Here is a 20,056-nt window from a genome sequence, read left to right as displayed (position 1 = left end):
GGCAATGCATGAGAAGGGGAACGATGTTAGTTCTTAATAGGCCTAATTGCCTGCTGCGGACTTAATGTTTAAGGAAAACTCTAGGGCTTGATGTGTGTATGGGAGATTTCCACAGAAACCGTATACAAGATGAGGATTTCTTCTTGGAAATCTGTTGAACAGTGATATTTCCTTCCTGTGCAGGGTCTTTACCGTGAACCCTTTGAGGCGTTTTAGCCTTTTTTCACAGTTGGGTCTTGGCACTGGAAATGTATCGGGGTCAGTTTGATCTCCTGATTGTTGGTGGTGGAAGCACAGGGAAGGAGGAAGCAAAACAAGCTCACGTATAAATCCTGGGACAGGTTGCACTTGATTTTTAGCTGCAGCCCTTTCAGTTGCCATTTCCTCGTTGTCACCTGGGAGCAGATGCAGAGCATCCTCTGGAGAGCAATACTGAGCCGCTCTCTAGAAACCTCGTTATTGTATGTATCGGAGGGCCCGAGATCTGGAATGAGCCATGGAGCTTGAACTAACCTTATCGTGCAGAGGACTCTCTTGGAACCCAGAGTTGCAGGGCTGCTAAGCTGTCCTCGTTCTGTTACTAGCTCCCTAACCCCTAGGGCTCTGAGCCTTTCCCTAGCGCTAAACTATTTCCATTTAAAACAGAAATAGAGGGAATATGACTGGGTAGGAGGGAGGGAGGAGTTCTCTTTGCTTCTGTTAGGGTTTGCGGTGTAGAAGTGAAAACCTGTGTAGCTGGAACTTCAGGACAATAGTGTGCACAGTGCTCTGAATCTGATTGTGAAAACGTGTTTGCATATAGCTTTACCACCTCTGACATCTCATTGCTTTCTTGTCTAGCCGCTGTGAGCGCACTAGCCAAGTTTGGTGCCCAGAATGAGAATCTTCTTCCGAGCATCTTGGTGCTTTTGCAGAGGTGAGGGGGTATAACTGTGCTGTACGTGCGCTGAGCTTGTCGGTGACATCAGGCTATCTAGCTCCACAGAAGCAGCGAGGTCAGACCAAGTCAGAACTTGCCCAGGGGTCTGTCAGGACGCACTGGTGCGCTCAAGAGAGGGGTCGGCAGACGGCTCTCTTCTACCCTTCCTCCCTGGCTGAAGGGAGTGCAGGGCTGCTGAAAGTACGCAAATGAAAGATGTAGTCAGTCACGGAACCATCTGACAGCCTTTTCATGGCTTTTTAATCTGGTCTGAGAATGTTCCTCAGCAGGTAATCGATCTATTGCGCTGTGGCAAGCGTGTATATTTTTGCGTCCCTTGAAGAAAGTATAGTTCCGTGTCATCCATAAATAGTAACTTGCACATGGCTGAGTAATCTCAGGTGTTCTAGTTTCTCAGGTCTGCGCATCTCTGGTTAAGACCATTCCTCCTCCTTAAATTCTCTGTACAGTGTATGTCACGTTCTTCCTTTGTACAGCGCTGTAGTGTTGTAAACCCTCGCCATGTCTGACTTCTGTGGTGAGAGGAATAGCTCAAATTATGAGGTGCTTCAGGCAGAAGACAACCTGTACATAGGTGTGAGTTGATCACTACTGCAACAGGTGACTTGATTAATGTTTAACAAGCAGGAGATGCTAGTAGAGGTAATCTCTCTTCATAAGCTACCTGCTGTAATTGGAAAAACTAGGTGAATGTTAGAGCACGCAAGCCTTCTTACATTCTGAAATAGCAACCTCTATGTATTTTTTTCCTGTCATCTTATGTATTTCGTCTACTTTTCTTACATGTCAAAACAAAGTGGTAGAAAAAAAAAACAAAAAATAAAATATCAGGTGCAGATAATTCTGGGCACCATGTGGTTGCACCTTTTTTTTTTTTATGGCCAGTACATGTTCTATAATGTTGGGCTGTGACAGCTACTAAGTTGTATGAACCTGTTATTGCATAGCTTACAAATCCATTCAGAGATTTGCGTTGCAATATCAAGTCCAGTCTGGTCAGTGCCATTTCTAGCTCAGCTCTCATGATGTCCTCAGCTAGCTGACTGTTATCCTCTTGTTCCCCAAACAGGTGCATGATGGACAGCGATGATGAAGTTCGGGACAGAGCAACGTTCTACTTGAATGTACTACAGCAGAGACAGATAGCACTGAATGCTGCTTATATTTTTAATGGTCAGTGATGGAAAGGACCTAATGCCCCCTAGAAGTCTGAGCTGTTATTTCATGTTCTGTATTATGCATTGACTTTGTTGCTACAAGAGTAGTTTTCTGTAATGCGTCTTGGGTAACTTTTGGTCAGAGTAACTGGAAGGGACGGAGCCACGTCTTTCTCTTGACCCTGGCGCTTTCCCGTGAAGTACTTGCACTAGCTGAGAACGTCAGATTGAGCAAGACCTGGGGAGTGTTATTTAGGAAATGGAGCAGGAGTGTGGGTTGGGCTTTTTTCATCACTGCCTCCTCCTTCACTTGGGGCAAGTTTCTTAACCTTTGTTCTGTCTCCTCCATTACGAAATGAGGATGACGCGTCTTGTTCTGAGGGTTGGTTATAAAGATGTTTTATGGCCCTTGGTTGAAGGGTATGCATGTGATTCTGCTTTGCAGGGTTGACTGTCTCTGTTCCTGGGATGGAGAAAGCCCTGCATCAATATACGCTGGAGCCTTCTGACAAACCTTTTGATATGAAGACAGTTCCACTGGCTACTGCACCAATCTTTGAACAGAAAGCAGGTAACACTCGAGCTTCTCTTAAATAGTCTATGCTTCAGGTAAGGCTATAAACATTAAGGTTGCCAGAATATTTGATTTCTGTAAACTTACTGCCATCCCAGTAGGGTCAGGCCGAGACTGGAGGTGGCTGAGCTGAGTGCTGTACAGCTTATGGTGTCACTGGCGTTGCAGTACCAAGCCTGCCTGATCTTCACAGATACAGGAAAACAGAGCCTCTTGCGAAGGATTATAGCAATGGCAAGAAAGTCATTGTTCTGCTAATTTTGTTACTGACCTTAATCAGAAAGGGGGCTCCAGATCAGAATTTATTAGTTCATAGGTGCTTGAGGAAAAGTACATTCCAGAAGCACTTGACACCACTTCCCTGGATTTATGCCATGGTCTTGAACAATTATTGCATTTTGACCTTGCATTTTTTTTTTTTTTGAAAAGACCACTTTTTTCATCCTCTTCTCCTTTTCCTCTTCCTGCCTATTAAATGTCGGGAATAGGAGCTGCTCTGTTTCAAACTGCATGGGTTACAGGTTTTCACTTAAGCAGGATAAGTAAGTTTATGCTTTCTGAGAAATGGCAGCTTGTCATACATGAGCAAAGCACCATTTATCATAGCTGGGGCTGAACTGTATGCTGAGGCTGGAGTGATCATGTAGTCAGTGTGACTAGTTTTGTGACAGGATGGTGGACGCAGTGGTACTTCAGTTTTGGGCTAAAGTGGATTCTCTTTGTTATGACGCAAATCTCTCCCCTCTTGTTACAATCCAATGTTTCTTAGCAGAATAAGAGCTATTTTAGTGCGTGCGTGGAACCAGGTTGGCAATGACTTGCAGAAGAAACACGTGAAACGCTAGCAACTTAATGAATTTCTAGTGGAGATCTGAAGGCATTTAAAACTTCTGTATTGTGGAATTGACAGCGCAGTGTCTCTGCTTCTGTCCTCCCAGAGATTGCCCTAGTGACCAGCAAGCCTGAGAAAGTCGCTCCTTCACGTCAGGATATATTCCAAGGTATGGGAGAAAATCAGTGGATCTCTAGTGCTTGAAGTGTTGGGAAGAGGCCTTGTTTTGCCACAGGACAGGCAGGAGTGATGAGCGTGCCTGTCGTAAAGTCTCTGTCGTCTTTTTCTCCTTTCGGCACAGAACAACTGGCGGCCATTCCTGAGTTTAAGAACCTGGGTCCATTATTCAAGTCTTCAGAACCAGTGCAGCTCACAGAAGCAGAAACGGAGTATTTTGTTCGTTGCATTAAACACATGTTCACAAACCACATAGTTTTCCAGGTAAGAAAAGATAGGCTCTTTTGCCAGGCTCCCGTAGGAGCTGACCCTTAATATGTTCCACAGGTAGCATAAACAAAATTGTCATAGTGCCCTGGAGAGGAGAGAGCTTCTCTGTAAGGGAGTTGCACGCAAGAGGATGGGCGATGTGATCCCATCTGTTAAGAGAATTCTAGTAAAATCGGAAAGAGAAACTGCTCAGTGAGAAGGGCAGGGTTGGATCAAAGGAGTGGGATGTCTGCCATGTGCAGTGAAGTATTGTAGCTGATCCTGGGAAAATTCTTGAGGAGAAACGTTTCTTCTATGCTGAAATCCTTCTGAATTTCTTTTTTTTATTTATTTATTCTGCAGTTTGACTGCACAAACACGTTAAATGATCAGTTGTTAGAGAGAGTCACTGTGCAGATGGAGCCGTCGGATGCTTACGATGTGATTTGTTGCATCCCAGCATCCAGCCTTGCTTACAACCAGCCGGGCATGTGTTACACGCTTGTCCAGTTGCCCCAGGATGATCCTACTGCAGGTAATAATTGGGAGGAAATCATTCTATGTGAGAAATCCCTCAAATGAATTTTTTTCAATAACAGATATGTTTAGGGTGTGGCATTTGAGTGGATATTGAGGTCCTAGCACTTTCTTGTGTGTCACACTCACTAGTTTTTATGTAGGACCTGTTTTTGTGCAGCATATTATGTGTATACTTTTTAACTGAAGGGCATTGGTTGACTTAAAATGAGATATACAAGAAAAAGGGAGATTATGCAGATAGTTAGAGGAAACTGAATTTGTTACCTTGAGCCAGTGAAATCGGCACATTTGAAAACATGGACGTTTGGTAGTTCTCAGGAACAGAATCTGTAAAAGGAAAATGCAAGTGAAAATACTGATTGGTAGTTTGGGCCTCTACATGAAGAAGAAGAAGAAAAGAAAAAATTGACTAATGTAATTTTCGCCCTCTCTGGAGAGTTGAAATGAGTACGAAACTCAGGAATGAGAGGTTTTCTTTAGGGCGAGAAAGTAGGTGTTGGGGTTTTTCATGGGTAGTTTTTGTTTGTTTGTTTTGGGGATTTTATTTGCTTTTATTATCTGCACTTCAACTCCAGTGGATTTGGAGTTGGTTTAACATGACTTGGTTTGTCAGTGAGTTGGGTTCCTTGGTTATTGCTTTAATGCCAGAGAAGATTAGAACTACTTTGAATTTGCTGGACTGTGGCTTTGGATCATAATCCACTCGACAGAAAACCCTGCAGAGTTTCTCCTGGTGACTGCTGCTGACTGGATCGTGCCGCAGCATTCTGCGAAGCAGCAGACCTATGCTTATTACACTATGGCCCTGGCATACTCTTCCCCTGAAGGCCAAAGGAGGCTTTTATATTAGAGTCTGGGGGAATTTTATGTGAAGCAGAAAAGTGCTGCGACCTCTGCTATGTCTTTATCTTTCAGGAGAAAAAGCAAATATTTACCCTTCCCACCGTTTTTTTTTTTTTTTTTGGAGAAGCGAGGGCTTAAGCAGAGGAAACTACCGCTGACCTATATGTGCTTTTCCTCTCCTCCCCAGTTGCTTGTACTTTCAGTTGTACTATGAAGTTCACCGTTCGAGACTGTGACCCAAACACAGGCGTGCCAGAAGAGGACGGCTATGATGATGAATATGTGGTAAGAGAGGACCATTCATGTTTTTGGGTTGTTTTTTTTTTTTTCCCCTTTCTGCTGTAATTCTGAATACGTGGCCATTGGGTTGACAGTTTCCTCTCCATTGTATTGCCCTAGTTTCCTTTCAGGTCTGAAGCCCGTAGGGGAGAGTGGGAGGACTGCCTGAAACAACATTTCCAAAATACGCTAGCTTTAGACTGTATGTCTTATTTAGATCCTTCCCAAAAAAACTTGCTTCTGCAAAAAGCTGGCATAGCTTGAGCATCCTATGGAGTTAGGAATTGTGGGGATACAGGAAGGAAGGAATAATTTCCATGGTCTCTTTTCACAGCTGTGACCCACTCTTTCCTTCCACCCCAAGCATTTGCACTTCTGTGTACAGTTTTGATGTCCCCAGTCGCTGAAATGCGAATCATCTCAGGAAGGTGCCTATCTCTTGGGAGTGTGCCAAAGACTATAGCTCCCTGGGTTTGAGGGAAGTAAAGGTTGTGTCTGCCTTTTGGGAAAGTCTCTCTCCTTAGATGTCCAGTGAGGGCTAGAATGGGCTTTGACTTGCTGAGTAATTGCCGTATTTCCTGCTCTCCTTTTGGTCTCACTGACGTTTTTGTGTAAATGTTTTAAGCTTTGCAGATGACCATCATAAATGCTATTTTTCTTCTGTGCTTTTTAGATATTGTTAGTATACGCTTCTCCCGAAATTAAAGCCTAGCAAGCCAGAGTTGTTTTGGCAAAATGCTGCTGACCCTCCTTGTTTCTTTTCCTTTTTCTAAGATTAGAATTCTTTATGTAACTAGTAGCTGAAAATCTCCCTTGCTTTCTGCCAGTTGGAAGATTTGGAGGTGACAGTATCTGATCATATTCAGAAGGTCTTAAAGCCTAACTTTGCAGCTGCCTGGGAAGAAGTAGGAGATGACTTTGAGAAAGAAGAAACCTTTGCGCTCAGTTCAATTAAAACCCTTGATGGTGAGCTGATCTCTCCTCCTTGCTTGTTGGTGACCCACATAGTAATCCTTGCTAATTCTTCCACGCTGGAGAAATACTTACTGTGGTAGGAGGAGAATCTGATGCCTTCTAGCGTAACGTTATGTCCCAGCAATGAGGCTCTGTGTTGCAACGTGGGGTTGTAGTGACTGGGAACTTGGCAGCGCTCTCTTGCCGAGACTGGTTGTGGGGCAGGATGTACTCCTAGGCTGTTACGGCGGTAAAGGGACATCACGAGGTAGGTGTGTTGGTGGGGCTGCCACTGGGATAGCAAATGGAAATGGTTAAGCTGTGTGGGTGCTTAGAGTATGTTCTTTAACTGTGAATTAGTTCTGGCAGAAAGCTTGGCATCAACCTGGAGATAATGGTCATCTTATGTCTCTGAATGCAGAAGCTGTCAGTAACATCATCAAGTTCTTGGGCATGCAGCCATGTGAGAGATCAGATAAAGTGCCAGAGAACAAAAATTCTCACACGCTCTACTTAGCAGGTACGTATTCACACTATTGCACTCAGTGTTTCCATGGCCCCACGCAGGCAGATTTTTGTACTAAATGAAGGGAAGTGGGTTAAGGGACTCTATCCTTGAACAGAGAGCATTTTCCTGTAGAAAGCTGAGGTGGACCAGCAAGCTAAATGCAGCAGGTGCTGATTTGGAGTGTGCTGTTTTAAGTGTATGCAGGCTAGGCTCTGCTTCTCTCAGGATGGAGGCCGCCTGCTTGAGGGGAAGGGTACTGAATCCTGTGAATGGAGTGGCTTCCAGAGATGATGTTCCAACTAAATTCCCTGCAAGTTGCTATCTCAGTAGGCGATTCCTAAGGCTGTTTTGTTTTCAAGTTCCTGTCACCAAAAACATCTCCTAAATAGACCTGCAGTTCCCAGAACTCTTTTCTGGTAACTGTGGTCCAGGCTCACAGTTCTGGCAATCCCTGGAAATGTGAACGCTCTACAAAACTCTGTTTCAGCTGTTAAAGCAAAACTGCAGTGAACGTGGTGCGTTGTGGTCTGACAGAGGGGTCAGATCTCATGTTTATTTCAGGTGCAGAACTGTTAACTCCAAGAGTCTCTGCATAGCAATCTCTGCGTTGTGCTGGAGTCCTCACCTGTAGATGGCTCATCCTGCAGTCTGAACTGCCTCCAAGAGCATCTTTTCCAAGTGCCTGTCCTTCCCTTATGACAAGGGCGTTGAGCCAATGGACTTTGCCTTCAAGGCAGAAATACAATGTTTGTTGCGTCCTCAAACTGGAAGTGAGCTTCAGTTATTTGCTTTCTGGTTCATGCCTATTAAATCTTCCTAGCCCTCTAGCAGTGCCTGCTGACTTTGGCTGTCTAATTAGGACCGTATCTATTTTCACTTGTAGCCTCAAGTGTTTAGTAGATATTTTTTGTGTGTGTGTGTGTAATTTCCCCCCTCCCTGCAACCGGCCATAGATGGAATCTGTTTTGGTTCGCCAGAGGTAGTTGGCTTCTGGGTTGGGGCTGGATCACTAACTGAGCCTATCTGCCGTTACAGTAACGTGCCAAATCTTGCTTTGTCCCCAGGTGTGTACAGAGGTGGCTACGACGTGCTGGTAAGATCCAGGCTTGCGCTAGGAGATGGAGTGACCATGCAGGTGACGGTTAGGAGCAAGGAGGAAACGCCTGTAGATGTCATCCTGGCTTCTGTAGGCTAAGTGTTACAGCGCATCAACTGCGGTGGGAATATCCTAGGAAACACTGGCTGGGTATCTACCAGATATCACGCAGCCTGTCCGTCCTGCATGTAGATTTTATTCCTCAATTTGGTAAATATTTTGTATGATTTTACAGTAGTGGCTGGCTGATACTGAGCCTTTTCCGTGTCCCTTCCCTTATTGTCATTTACACATTCCGGTCTAACTTATTGCATCTCTGGCCACTTGCAATAGAGCAGGCAAGATATAAGATGTGGTAGATGGTAAGAAAACACAATCGAACTTTGTCAAAAATGATTTTTATTAACAGAAAATAAACATTGATCCAAGTGGTGGAATCCCTATGAATTACTGTTAATAAAATAGAAATTTCTTGTTGTAATTCTGTCTGCTTCCAAATCTTCCGTACACAAAAAGTAGCCCATAGTGGCTGTTCACTCAGCAGAAGCCCCTTATTCCTAGGAGATGCTACTACATTCAAAGCATAAGCAGTTAAAAACACACAAAACTTGCAGAGTCTGCCAGCTTGTACATTTACAACCACTGTCATGATGATTGTCTCCTCTGTATCACAATGTATGGAGAGAAATTAAACTTACTCTCTAATGGTACATTAATTTTGTACTTTGGAACAACAGTTGTGACCCTTACCTCAGATGTTACCAAGCAACAGTGCAGCCCTTTTCCTGGACTCAAAGCTGTGAAAACATCCTGTAGCAAAAGCACTGCGGGGTGGGGGGGAGAGGTCAGGAAGAGATGGGGAAAGAAGGATCTTGCGCTAACTTCTGTGTGAAGGAAGTTCTGATATGTAGCATCTCTCTGATGAACTGGTGCTTCTTTAGAATATAAAGTCAAGGGTGTGGGAGAATACTATTTTTATGATAATCCCTGTGGCTTGAAAAGCTACTGCTCAGAAGAACCCTCTGGCTTTTGCCATTGCCAGTATTGCATATTCAGCGTACTCTCATGAAATGGATAAAGGAGCTCGCCCTGGTAGAAACAGCAGAGCTTCAGGAAAGCTCCTGAGACTTTCCCAAGGGTGACGCGTCAGTGAATTGCTCTGCTTGGTTTACCGTGTATGGAACTGAAAATAACAGAAACAAGGGCTGTGGGTAAAGGCATGCTTTTTAGAGCTTGCCTACAAGTAATTGGCCGTTCAAAAGCAATTGCTGAAGGCATAATTATGCTGCTTAAATGCCCCACTCCAGGTGCAGCTACAGTGTTACAGCTCCAGCTCTTCTGCTGAATTTGATGCATACAAGCTCAGAGAGAGTTTCAAAATCCATCCGTCCTGACAAGCTAGTCATGTTTTATAACACTTACCACAGGGGTATAATTTAAACTGTCTATGCAATAACTCAGTTCAAATACAGAAAAACATCTGATGTGCATCTCGGAAATCCTCTCATCAACAAAGTTGATAATGGTCCTGTCTACCTGTGGTGAGCAGGATAGCTTAGTGCTGAAGGCAACACAGGACCTTTGGACTGACATATGTACTCTGCCTCCCCTCAGGTGTGTCTGTTCCTCGAGCCCTCCTTTCCCTCGGGCCCGAAATACAGAGACAGGCAAGTCAAGAAGCAAGGGCAGTGCAGGGCTGGAAGTGCTGTCAGCAGCCCGTGACTTTACTTCTGCTGACAGTTTTGTCCATGCCTTCCTGGAGGCTAATCTTTTCCGGAGCTCAAAGAATTTAACTGCATACCTGGAGACAAAGAGTTTGCCAGCCAAAGGTTTAGGTTCTTAGTACAGGGTATTGGATCTGGAAATAAATCAAGGTTTCTCCTTGCCCCCAAAGCCGGACTCCTAAACAGAGAGAAACAACTGAGCTGAAGCAGCTCAGAAGGAGTTGATGAAGTTGAGATATGCATTCAGGAAGCCTGTCGGATCCTCCAGCTGGGGGTAGTGGCTAATGTGGTCGTCCAGCACAGACACTGTGGACATGGGAAGCACCTTCCTGTTGGAAGAATGCAGCAAGGCTTAAGCACAGGAACTGCAGCGGGCTCGGCCCAAAGCCAGCCAGGTTCTCCCGGTGGAGGGACGGTGCCCCTCCAGCTTCAGCAACACTGCTGGTGGCTAATTCAAGTTACCCATCTCAGCACGGACCCTGTTGGCCTGCATGCTGACGCACTAGCCGTTTTTCTGCTAGATACCTTTCTAAATGATGGTTGTCTTGATCACAGTCGTAACAGGGCTGAATTACATCTCGTCGTCTATAGAGTATTGTAGAAAGTGCAAGTAGGGCTTAGGCTAACTAGCTCTTACTCAGATTTTTGCTTTGACATCTGAGAAGTATCCACAAGTCCTTTAAAATGCTTGAATGTGAAGTATGTTGTGGGAGTGTAAAGCCAGCTCTTTTAGATCTTACTAAAAGCATCTCCACTTTGGAAGAACAGAGCAGTTCTTTCAATGGATAAGTCAGGTTGAAGGTCGTTATATTGCTAATAGTGAAAAATAATCACTTGCATGGTTAAGATTCTGCCTGTAACGTAGTCTTGCCACAAAAACCCGTAGCAGCTACAGCTGAACCCTTTTCCATGTGCTGGACTTACTTTAGGGTAGTTTGGAGGAAAAGACTACCTAGGTGTTTCTCAATAAATCTTAACGCTATCTGATGTTATGGTTTTCAAATGCATGATAAGACAAGACTGAGGATTGTGACTCATGCCTAAAACTGGGTAGCAATTTCTGAATTGCAGGGGGCTCCTACTGAATCACCTGGCTGTGGAGGTTACCGGTGGGAAGAAAACCCAGCCTCGAATGGAAAGGGAATTGAAGAAAAGGTCCGAGACCAAATCTCCCTTGAAATGAACCCCCAGTTGTCTATTCCCACTCTGTGGCAGCATTATCTTACTTGTAACCCCCCAGTTGTCTATTCCCACTCTGTGGCAGCATTATCTTACTTGTAAAGCTGAAGAAACTCTGGGTGTGGATTCACGGGGTCCAAGGGCCCATAGATGAGATGCACTGCAAGAGAGAAGCACGAATACAGCCTTTATACCCAAGGGCATCTCTAAACTTGGCCAAAGAGGGAGAGAGGAGGCTTCTTCCTGAAGAAGTATAAGGCAGAGCTGAACTTGTCCCTCATCCATGGAGCTTGGGAAGCTTTCGGCAGAGCACTGAGCACAGTCTAGCTCAGCGCCCTGGTGTGCACTGTCCAGGCCAGCAAAAAGGCTCACGTTTCTCTGCCCTTGAGTCACATTCAGCCTCTAGACCTCCTCCTGCTCTCAGCACACGTGAAATCTTGCCTTGCCTGTTTTCTTTTTCTCTTGAGCTTGGAAAATGCTTCAGCTTCCCTAGGGCAGCACTTTGAGAAACCCAAGGCAGCTGCTGTGAATCGGCCTCTAAAGGAAAGTTACCCTGCCCAGTGGAGCAAACCCTTGGTCCTTCTGTCTCTGCCTCTTACTCGCCTGAACAAGTTCATACCTCACTACTACAAATGAGCTGTAAACTGGAGTAAGGAAGCTTGTGGAGCTAGCTGCTGCCCAAAACAGATCTGGGCTACGTCATCCCTCATCAGAAAGGCGAGAGGCTCAAGTAATCAGTGCAAGAAGCCAGAACGGCGCTTCAAAAGCGGGGTTAGCACAGTATGTTCCTGAACAAAGCCTGCTCCAGCTTCCTGCTCCAGGAAGATGTTAAATTGCAGTAGAGCGAAGAGGCCTTTGGACCTGGCAGCCCCAAGAGGGCAGAAATGACTGTGTAGAGAGAAACAGTAATACTGCAAGGGACAAGCAGCCCTGCAGGTAGGTGTCTCCTGAACTGTCAGGCTCACGAGCCTGCCTGGTCTGTTTGAAACTGGGCCTGCTGCTGTGTCTTGGTGCCTGCAGGTGAGGAGAGGGATTCCCTACATCCCAGCTAGTAAATCAAAGAAAACTGTTTCCTACTCACGTGGGACAGAAGTGGACATCAGAGCCCCAACCCAGCGGTCTCTGTGCTTCTTTCTCTGGTTTATGTACTGTAAAATACTGAATAGAAGCCTGTTGTTACACAGCTGGCTTGGGAAAGGGGGGCTGCAACACCGTAGCCGGCTCCCAGCCCTGCTGCAGGGAGAGCACTAAGTCCCAGCAGGCTGCACATGGTCCGCTCCTCCCGTGCTCCCCCCAACAAACTCCACGTTGCTTCGCTCGAGCAGCAGCACAAAAAGCCAGGGTTTGAAACCAGAGCTTGCAAAACAGGCTGGTGTCGCAGCGCTGCCCGAGCCGCTGGCAATCAGCTTGCTGAAAGCTGCCAAGCAGCGAGCGCTGAGCTTACGGGCAGCGCAGTGGGCTCTGGGTCGCCTGTCCTAGGAAAGAAGCCATTTCAGTGCTCGGCGCAAGAGGAGTCTGCACTAAACCCCTGAGCAGAGAGAAAGAGTGCCAGGTGGGATAAATTATGCTAGTTAGGTCTTAAAGTTTAAATCTCGAAGGCTAAAAGTCAGCTGGGTTATAAAGAGCCTTCCAAGGCCAGAAGCTACGTTAAATAAACGTACCAAACCTATAGCGTAGGGAATATATAATTGTCAGTATGGTCAGGCAGAATCCACGGTAAATCTCTCAAGAGGAAAACGACAGCAGCAGGCTGTAGGTTTGACTTCTAACACGTGCTCCATGCGCACAAAGGCCCTCCTTGGCTAATTTGGGTTATCCACCCGAATTTACCCAGGCCGTTATCGAGCTCTAGCTCAATAATTCTTTTCCTGCCCTTCCCCTGTTGGGGCCAGGCTCAAACCCCACTGAAAGCCGCTGGCTGTACCCTAAACTGCAAACCGGAGGCGACGGGAGACGAGATTTGAAATGCTCTGAGCTGAGCATCACCCTGGTTCTTCCACGTTCAAGGGGCTGGCGATACGTCTGCGCTGAACTCGGCACGACTGAGCTTCCCTCAAGCTGCGGGCGAAGGTGACGTTACAAGAATTTGTCACGACGGGACAGCCAAGTCGGCACGTCAGCCGCGTACCAGTTGCTGGGCTTGCACGACTATGCCTCGCTACAAAAGGCAGCAGAGTCCGAGTTGCTTTGCTCTTGTGCTTCTTGTGCCACTCACTGAGTGGCAGGAGCCCCCACCCCAGGCCTCTCGGCTCGCTTCCTCTCTCTAAAACTTGTTTTGGCCAAACTCCCTCTGAGCCAACCGTGGGGAAAAGGGCTGTTTTCCCCAATCCTGGCTCGTTACTGAATGAACCGGGATCCTGACCTCACGATCGCCAGCTCGAGGCCCTTCCAAAAGTCCCAAACTGGGGCAAACCAGTTTTGGCACCAGTTTTTAACCAAATCCCATGAACAGAAGCTGGAGCCCCCCAACTTCAAAAGAAGAATAAACCACATCTTCAGCAAAAGCTTCCTTCTCCCGCTGTGCTCTCCTCCAGGCTCACTGTCCTGCCTCCAGATTTCATTTGCCTGCCCTGCGTCATCCCTGCGAGATTTTTATTCTGTAGGGCTTTCTAGTAGGCTGCGTCCCCAGATTTCTCCCCATCGTTTGAAGTCATCTGGCCCTGCTTCTCTTCCAGCCTTGCTCCCATTCACAACCCACCTACACGCATGTGACAGATGTGGTCAGCCCAGCCCTCCTTGTTCCCAGCTGCTCCTACATCAAACCATAGCTTTTTTTTTTTTGCAGTGAAAATCTCAGACACCCTTAGGAGCAGCCGGAGACCCGAGGGAGCCAGTGCGAAGAGATGTGGCTGAGCTCTGGTGACCTCGGAGCTGCTGCGTGGGCCTCCGTCTGGAAACAGAGGGGTGCCGCAGGTGTAAAGCTGAAGAGCTCGTGCAGAAACGACGGCAGCATACCTGTCAACAACGAGATTCCCGTCGTTCGTCCGCACTGCCGTCCACATGTCCCAGTACTCTGCCTGCGAAGGCTGCGTGTACGGCCCAAAGACCGCGCCGAGCCTGGAAAGAAATCAGAGCAGCATGAGCAACCCTGAGAGCAGGACGTCCACTCTCAGACAGGCAAGGGGCAGACAGCATTGCTAACACAAGACTCAAAAACTGAGGGCAAAAAGGACTTGAGCACCTCCAGATTGCACTGCAAAGCATTTGTGCCTGCGTGTAGCATTGCAAAACATCCTGCAAACACACCCTGCGTTGGACTCGGCCACCATCCTAAAGGGCTTTTGGGAGAAGAAGGGAGTTTGCAACATCTAATAAAAATATGTATTTAATTATGCACCACATGTAGAGCGCAGTTAGAGTTTTCATGGCCTCAGTACTACGTGCAATTCCAGTATGCATGGAAGAGAAAGATTTTGGTGTACAAGGCACATATGAAAACCCATAGGGTTTATTACGTTTAAGCGTTTCGCTACCATGGAGAATGGCTGGGAGGACTGAGGTCATTCAAAATCTGGTGCAAATCTTTCCTGGGACCGCGCCCAAGCCTGGGACATTCACTGGCAAATTTGGCTCTGGGAGGCCACGATTTCATTTCTGCTGTTTAAATCGTGAGTTTTCACAACTCCCAGTGATGGCAACCGGGTTCCCTTTCCGGTTGCCTCTGGCAAGAAGTAACCGAAGTTGCTCAAGGAAACAGTATTCCTCGTCAGCCACCCTGCAAGGAGCACGTCCGTAAGGAACCCACGCCGCCTGGACGCGCGACGAGCACTAAGAGGAATCCACTCACCTGCCAAATACCCACGCCACAAACGAGTATCTGTGGGAGCCCACTAACTGCGCACCCTGTGCTCGGCGGCCGCGAGCGCAGGGTGCCTGCGGGGACGCGCGAGCACCCCTGCAGTCAGTCCGTCCACCCGTTTCTCAGGACAGAGGTCCCGGATGCAGAGCAGCGCTGAGACCCGACTCACCCTCTGGAGAAGAAGAAGAAGTTCATCAGCCGCATGATGATGAGGGACAGGAAACCGCCGTCCTTGAGAATCTCGGGCAGAAAGGAGAAAGCACCATGAAGTATCCCATCCTGCCTGTCCGAAGGGCTTTTCTTTCCAAAAAGGCAGGTTCCCCATATTGCAGCAGTTTCACGGGACGGAGCAGTTTCCCTACGTTACCTGCCTACCTAGCATAGCTACGCCGTCTTGTCCCAGGCTTTTACTATACAGCACAGTGCTGTCCCCTGAGCTGTTTGCATCACCTTCGTTGTCCAACGTACGCAGATGTGAGAGGCATTCGGGCCACGATGGGAGGAGAGTCCCAGCTGCTCACGCACCGGCAGCCCCCGGGGAGGGTGGCAGCCGTCGCTGGTGGCCATGAGCCGGGGCTGAGATGGCTAAATCAGTATCTAGAGAGCGAGGAGGAATCAGTTTGCCCAAAGTAGGTAACGCTAAGATGTCCACCAGCTCTTCAGTGGAGAGAAACCAGCACTTGTAGGGGCAATTCCTGACCTCGTCGGGACATGGGAGGAGGCACATTCGCTCCTCCTTGTTCACGCTTTCTCCTTCCAGCTACTGCAACAAGAGAGTCACGATTTCCCTACCCCAGCCCAAGCTCTGGCTGCTCTTCCCCTCTTCTAATCACCGCATTTGAGTCCTCCTCACTGCACACCTCTGGGCCTGTCTCCGCTGTTGCTCCTAAAGCACCAGGAAAGGGAAGCGAATTTGGTCCTCAGCCATTTCACCCCGGTTTTGGAATAACAGTGAAGACTGGTAAAGGTCTGAGCAGCACCAAGGGTGTCGGACTTAGGCCTTGGCAAGCCACAGCCTAAAGAAAGCCGCAGATGGGGTTTTAGCACCCAGGAGGCTTTTAGAGCAGATTAAGCCTGTGCTAAAGGTCTGCATATGCAGATCTCTGCTCGAGCGGTGATTCAGTAAGACTAGAAACAGCAGCAGCTCACCTTCTGAATGAATCTGGGGTAGTGCGTTTCCGGGAAAATTCCTGGAAGAAAGAGAATAGGTAGTTGTAAAACAACCATTGGTTTGCTCTACATTTCCCAGTCGCTCCCCTTCTTTCCGCGTCGCGATCCCGGTGAAACCACTCGCAGCCAGCAACGCAGCAGCACCTGGTGTTGACAAGGCTCAGTTCGAGCCTGTTTCAATTTCAAATACTTGGAAGTATTTGCAGGGCACGGAAGGAGATGCCAACGCTGGAGGCACCGACGTGGGCAGGCACGCAGCCTTGCAGGGGCTCGTCGTAAACGCGCCGGTCAGGACGAAGCAAAGCGCAATGCCGTAGGCCATCAGGTGCGATATAAAGTATTGGGCAGCAGCGCTAGTCAGAGTTTTCACGCGTTCCTGTGCTGAGGGACGTGCTGAGAACCAGAGTCAGAAACTTAGCGGAGCAGGGGAAAAGCGGGGGAGTATTTTTAATCCAGATGAAGGCCTTGATCCAATTCCCTAGTGCAGCCCCCCACCAAACACCTGCGCCAGCACAACCGAAGGGGAAGGAAATCTAAACGCGGGCGCTGCCGCACGATGCCGCTTTGCGGCGTGGAGCTGTAGGGAAGGCTGCTGCCGTTCCGGGCTTCGCCGGAGCCAGCGGGCAACCGCTACCAGCGAGACGTTGCAGGGAGTCGAGTTCGCCAACCCAGTTTACCAGCCAGCTTTGAAATAAGCCTGGCCCCTCTTCCCCGGCGCTGGTGCCGCAAACGGCACAGCCCTGGGACCGCAGCTCCCTCTTAACTGGAGGAGCTCCAGGGGAATTTGCTTTCTGGATGCTGTCCATACGGTTTGGCTTTGGCGCTGCTGTTTATCCCAGGCAGCAACACGTGCAGGCATTAGAAATGCTCCTTCCGCTCTGCAGAGCTACAAATATCAGCCATCGCCTGGGCTCGTGCTTCCAAGGAGGGATAAGCAGCAGCAGCACGGGCAAACGTTACCTCCGTTGGATAAGCAGAGGCTGTTGATCAAGATGCTTCCGGTTTCGTTGTGTTCATACCTGGAAAGGGAAGAAAAGAAGATGAAGCAAAACTAGACCCTCTCCAGCTTCCGAGAAGCGACCGAGCAGCAGGTCGTATTAACGTCAGCTTGTGAAAAGCTAAAATCCAGGCGGAAGTAACCCCGAGACGCGGCTGCGGCAATGCACAGGAACAGGCGCGCAACTTCCCTCCCCAGCTCGAATTGCCGTTCTGAAAATATATATCCTTCCTGGATGCTTTATGAAGCAGCCTTTACGAACCCCTTCCACCCCGATAAACCTCCAAGGCAGAGAAGGCCGCCGAGCAAACAGCGAGGCGGCACCCGTCTCGTATCTGCCAATGTATCTCCCGGCAAAGCTGGCGGCAGACCTACCTAGGTCTTTATGGCACGGTTCGCCCCAGCACAAGACGTTACCTCGTTGCGTCCTTCGTTACAGGGGAAAGGGTGGATTCTGCGCTACGTACTCGTGCTTATCTGCAGGGAATTATCCGCGCGGAGACCGTAAAGAGCAGCTGCAATGACCTGTGGAGCAGCTCCTGCGCGACCGTGTCCCCGTAGTCATGGGACAGGAGGTTAATCCTCTGGTGGCGGAGGCCGAGGTGGTGCACCAGCCCCTCGACGATGCTGGCTTGCTCGAAGATGGAGTAGCGGTGGGGCCTCTGCGCGGGGAGCAAAGCGAGAGAGCGGCCACGATGAGGGCCTGGCCCGCCGCCCTGGGCCAAAAGGAGCTGCCAAAAAAAACCAAAATCGGCCTTCGAGGCTACTTACGGGCTTGTCGCTGAAACCGAACCCCATGAAATCCAGAGCGATCACCCGGTGAAATCGCTGGGTCAGCCCATCCCAAATCTGAAAGGAAGAGAACCGCATCCAGAAACGGGTGACGGGAGAGGAGAGAGCCCAAGAGCCCCTTGCAGCGCAAAGCGGCCGGCGGGAGGTTTAAATTTCGCCACAAGCAGCAAGATCGCCGCGGTAAAACCGCAAAAAACAGGCTGAACGGCTGCGAGTCCTTTCCGTCGGAGCGGGGTCGGAGCACGGAGAAGCGCGAGGCGGTAGGAGCTCGGCTCCCAGCGGAGCCACGAAACGGGACGGAGGAGAGCGTGGTTGGTGCCCAGGAGCTCCATCCCCACCTGGACTTGGCGGTTCGTCCTCCCGTCCCTACTCCAGGACTGACCCCCCCCCCCCGGCCGGGGAGGTCCCCCCCACGTCCCGTCCTCGCCTCGGCGTCCTCTCACCTTGCACCAGTCGTAGCTGGAGGTCGGGAAGCCGTGCAAGAGCACGACGACGTCGGAGCTGCTGCCGGCGCCCGGCGCGTCTTGGGGGGAGAGAAGGGGAGAGGCTGAGGACGCCCCGGCTGGCGGCGGCGGCTCCCCCCGCCACCCCCCCGCCGTCGCCCTCACCTCGGTAGAAGATGCTCCGGCCCCGGTAGGTGAAGTATCGCCCGGAGGCTCTCCAGGAGCGCAAGGCGGGGGACGGCCGGGGCGGCGGGACGTGCAGGTAGACGGCGAGCAGGGGGACGCTCAGCAGCCCCAGCTGCGCCCACCGCTCCGGCATCCTGCGGCTGGAAGGCCGGTCGCTCTTTCGGGGTTCGTTTTAGAAAGCCTCCCCTCGGCCTGGGAGGGGGCATGCGGGGCCCGGGGGGGGCTGGGGGGGGGACACGGGGCCTGTGGGGGGTCAGGGAGGGGGGATTGGGGGGATTGGGGGGAGACGCAAGGCCCGGGAGGGGGTTCGGAGGGGGAGGGTTGGGGGGCTCGGGGGGATGCGGGGCCTGTGGGGGGTCAGGGAGGGGGGATTGGGGGGCTTGGGGGGGGGACACGGGGCCCGTGGGGGGCTGGGGGGGGATTGGGGGGCTTGGGGGGGGGAGGCAGGGCCCGGGGGGGGTTCAGAGGGGGAGGGTTGGGGGGCTCGGGGGGATGTGGGACCTGTGGGGGGTCAGGGAGGGGGGATTGGGGGGCTTGGGGGGAGACGCAAGGCCTGGGAGGGGGTTCGGAGGGGGAGGGTTGGGGGGCTCGGGGGGATGCGGGACCTGTGGGAGGTCAGGGAGGGGGGATTGGGGGGCTTGGGGGGAGACGCAAGGCCCGGGAGGGGGTTCGGAGGGGGAGGGTTGGGGGGCTCGGGGGGATGTGGGACCTGTGGGGGGTCGGGGGGGATTGGGGGGCTTGGGGGGGGACGTGGGGCCGGTGGGGGTTCGGAGGGGGAGGGTTGGGGGGCTCAGGGGGATACAGGAACTGTGGGGCATCGGGGAGGGGGGCTTGGGGGGGACACGGGGCCTGTGGGGGGTCAGGGAGGGGGGATTGGGGGGCTCGGGGGGGGGGCGCGAGGCTCGTGGAGGGCTGGGGGACTTGGGGGGATGCGAGGCCCATGGGGGGGTCGGGGGGAGGGCTGGGGGGCTCAGGGGGATGCAGGGCCCGTGGGGGGGTTAAGGGGGGAGGGCTGGGGAGGACGCGGGCCCGGTGGGGGGCTGGGGGACTTGGGGGGGATGTGAGACCCGTGGGGGGTCGGGGGGGTTGGGGGGCTCAGAGGGGAGGCAGGGCCCGTGGGGGGGTTGGGAGGGGAAGGGGGACGCGGGCGCCGTGGGGGGCTGGAGGGGGGGGGCGGGGGGCTCAGGGGGACACGGGACCCATATGGGGCTGGGGGGGGAGGGCTAGGGGACTTAGGGGGATGCGGGACCCGTGGGGGGCTCGGGGGGACGAGGGCCCTGTTGGGGGGGGGGGTTGGCAAAGCCCCGCCCCCTCCCGCACACATGCCCCGCCCCTAGCGAACAAGCCCCGCCCCCGAGTAAAGCCCCGCCCCCCGCGCTCCGAGCCCCCGCCCCCTCGCCCCTCGCCGCGGGCAGGTCTCGCTGCCGCTGGGCTCCGCCCCCCCCCCCCGCAGGGCGACAGGCCACGCCCCGTTGGCGGCGGTGGGCGTGGCCGGGGCGCCCCGCGGGGCGCCGCGCTCGCGCCTCACCTTGGCTCAGGTGCGGCGGCCCCGCGCCGCGCCGCCGCCGCGCTCCTGGGGCGGTGCCAGCGCCGCGCATGCGCGGCCCGGCCCCGCGC

General features: G+C 51.2%; 2 protein-coding genes across 10 annotated transcripts in view; one reads left to right on the top strand and one right to left on the bottom strand.

Moving 5' to 3' along the window:
• The window catches only part of COPG2 (COPI coat complex subunit gamma 2), a 22,089-nt gene extending 13,459 nt beyond the window's left edge, over nt 1-8,630 (top strand). For all 3 annotated transcript variants that reach the window (XM_068947847.1, XM_068947764.1, XM_068947688.1), the window contains exons 15-24: nt 841-916; nt 2,010-2,113; nt 2,543-2,668; nt 3,610-3,672; nt 3,805-3,944; nt 4,293-4,464; nt 5,500-5,597; nt 6,419-6,557; nt 6,967-7,065; nt 8,118-8,630. In XM_068947847.1, the coding sequence (XP_068803948.1) occupies nt 841-916; nt 2,010-2,113; nt 2,543-2,668; nt 3,610-3,672; nt 3,805-3,944; nt 4,293-4,464; nt 5,500-5,597; nt 6,419-6,557; nt 6,967-7,065; nt 8,118-8,248 (1,148 nt within the window). In that variant the 3' untranslated portion in view covers nt 8,249-8,630. The remainder of the gene's footprint in view (nt 1-840; nt 917-2,009; nt 2,114-2,542; nt 2,669-3,609; nt 3,673-3,804; nt 3,945-4,292; nt 4,465-5,499; nt 5,598-6,418; nt 6,558-6,966; nt 7,066-8,117) is intronic.
• MEST (mesoderm specific transcript) lies at nt 8,529-20,056 on the bottom strand. 7 transcript variants are annotated; one of them, XM_068948318.1, is made up of 12 exons: nt 19,968-20,056; nt 18,419-18,596; nt 18,254-18,333; nt 17,790-17,867; nt 17,544-17,680; nt 16,982-17,040; nt 16,001-16,041; nt 15,021-15,091; nt 14,008-14,109; nt 12,134-12,210; nt 11,149-11,212; nt 8,529-10,202 (listed from the first exon to the last, which is right to left on the bottom strand). In XM_068948318.1, exons 2-12 carry the CDS (start codon nt 18,570-18,572, stop codon nt 10,085-10,087), a joined length of 981 nt encoding a protein of 326 aa, XP_068804419.1. In that variant the 5' UTR covers nt 18,573-18,596; nt 19,968-20,056; the 3' UTR covers nt 8,529-10,084. The 7 variants fall into 7 exon arrangements, with proteins under 7 accessions (XP_068804419.1, XP_068804871.1, XP_068804477.1 ...); XM_068948770.1 differs by having other exon boundaries at nt 18,419-18,579; nt 19,968-20,036; XM_068948376.1 differs by lacking the exon at nt 17,790-17,867 and having other exon boundaries at nt 17,544-17,749.

The sequence above is a fragment of the Struthio camelus genome, chromosome 1 (genome assembly GCF_040807025.1).
Source record: "Struthio camelus isolate bStrCam1 chromosome 1, bStrCam1.hap1, whole genome shotgun sequence".
NCBI lineage: Eukaryota > Metazoa > Chordata > Aves > Struthioniformes > Struthionidae > Struthio > Struthio camelus.
This window is presented reverse-complemented; position numbering and strand designations above follow the sequence as displayed.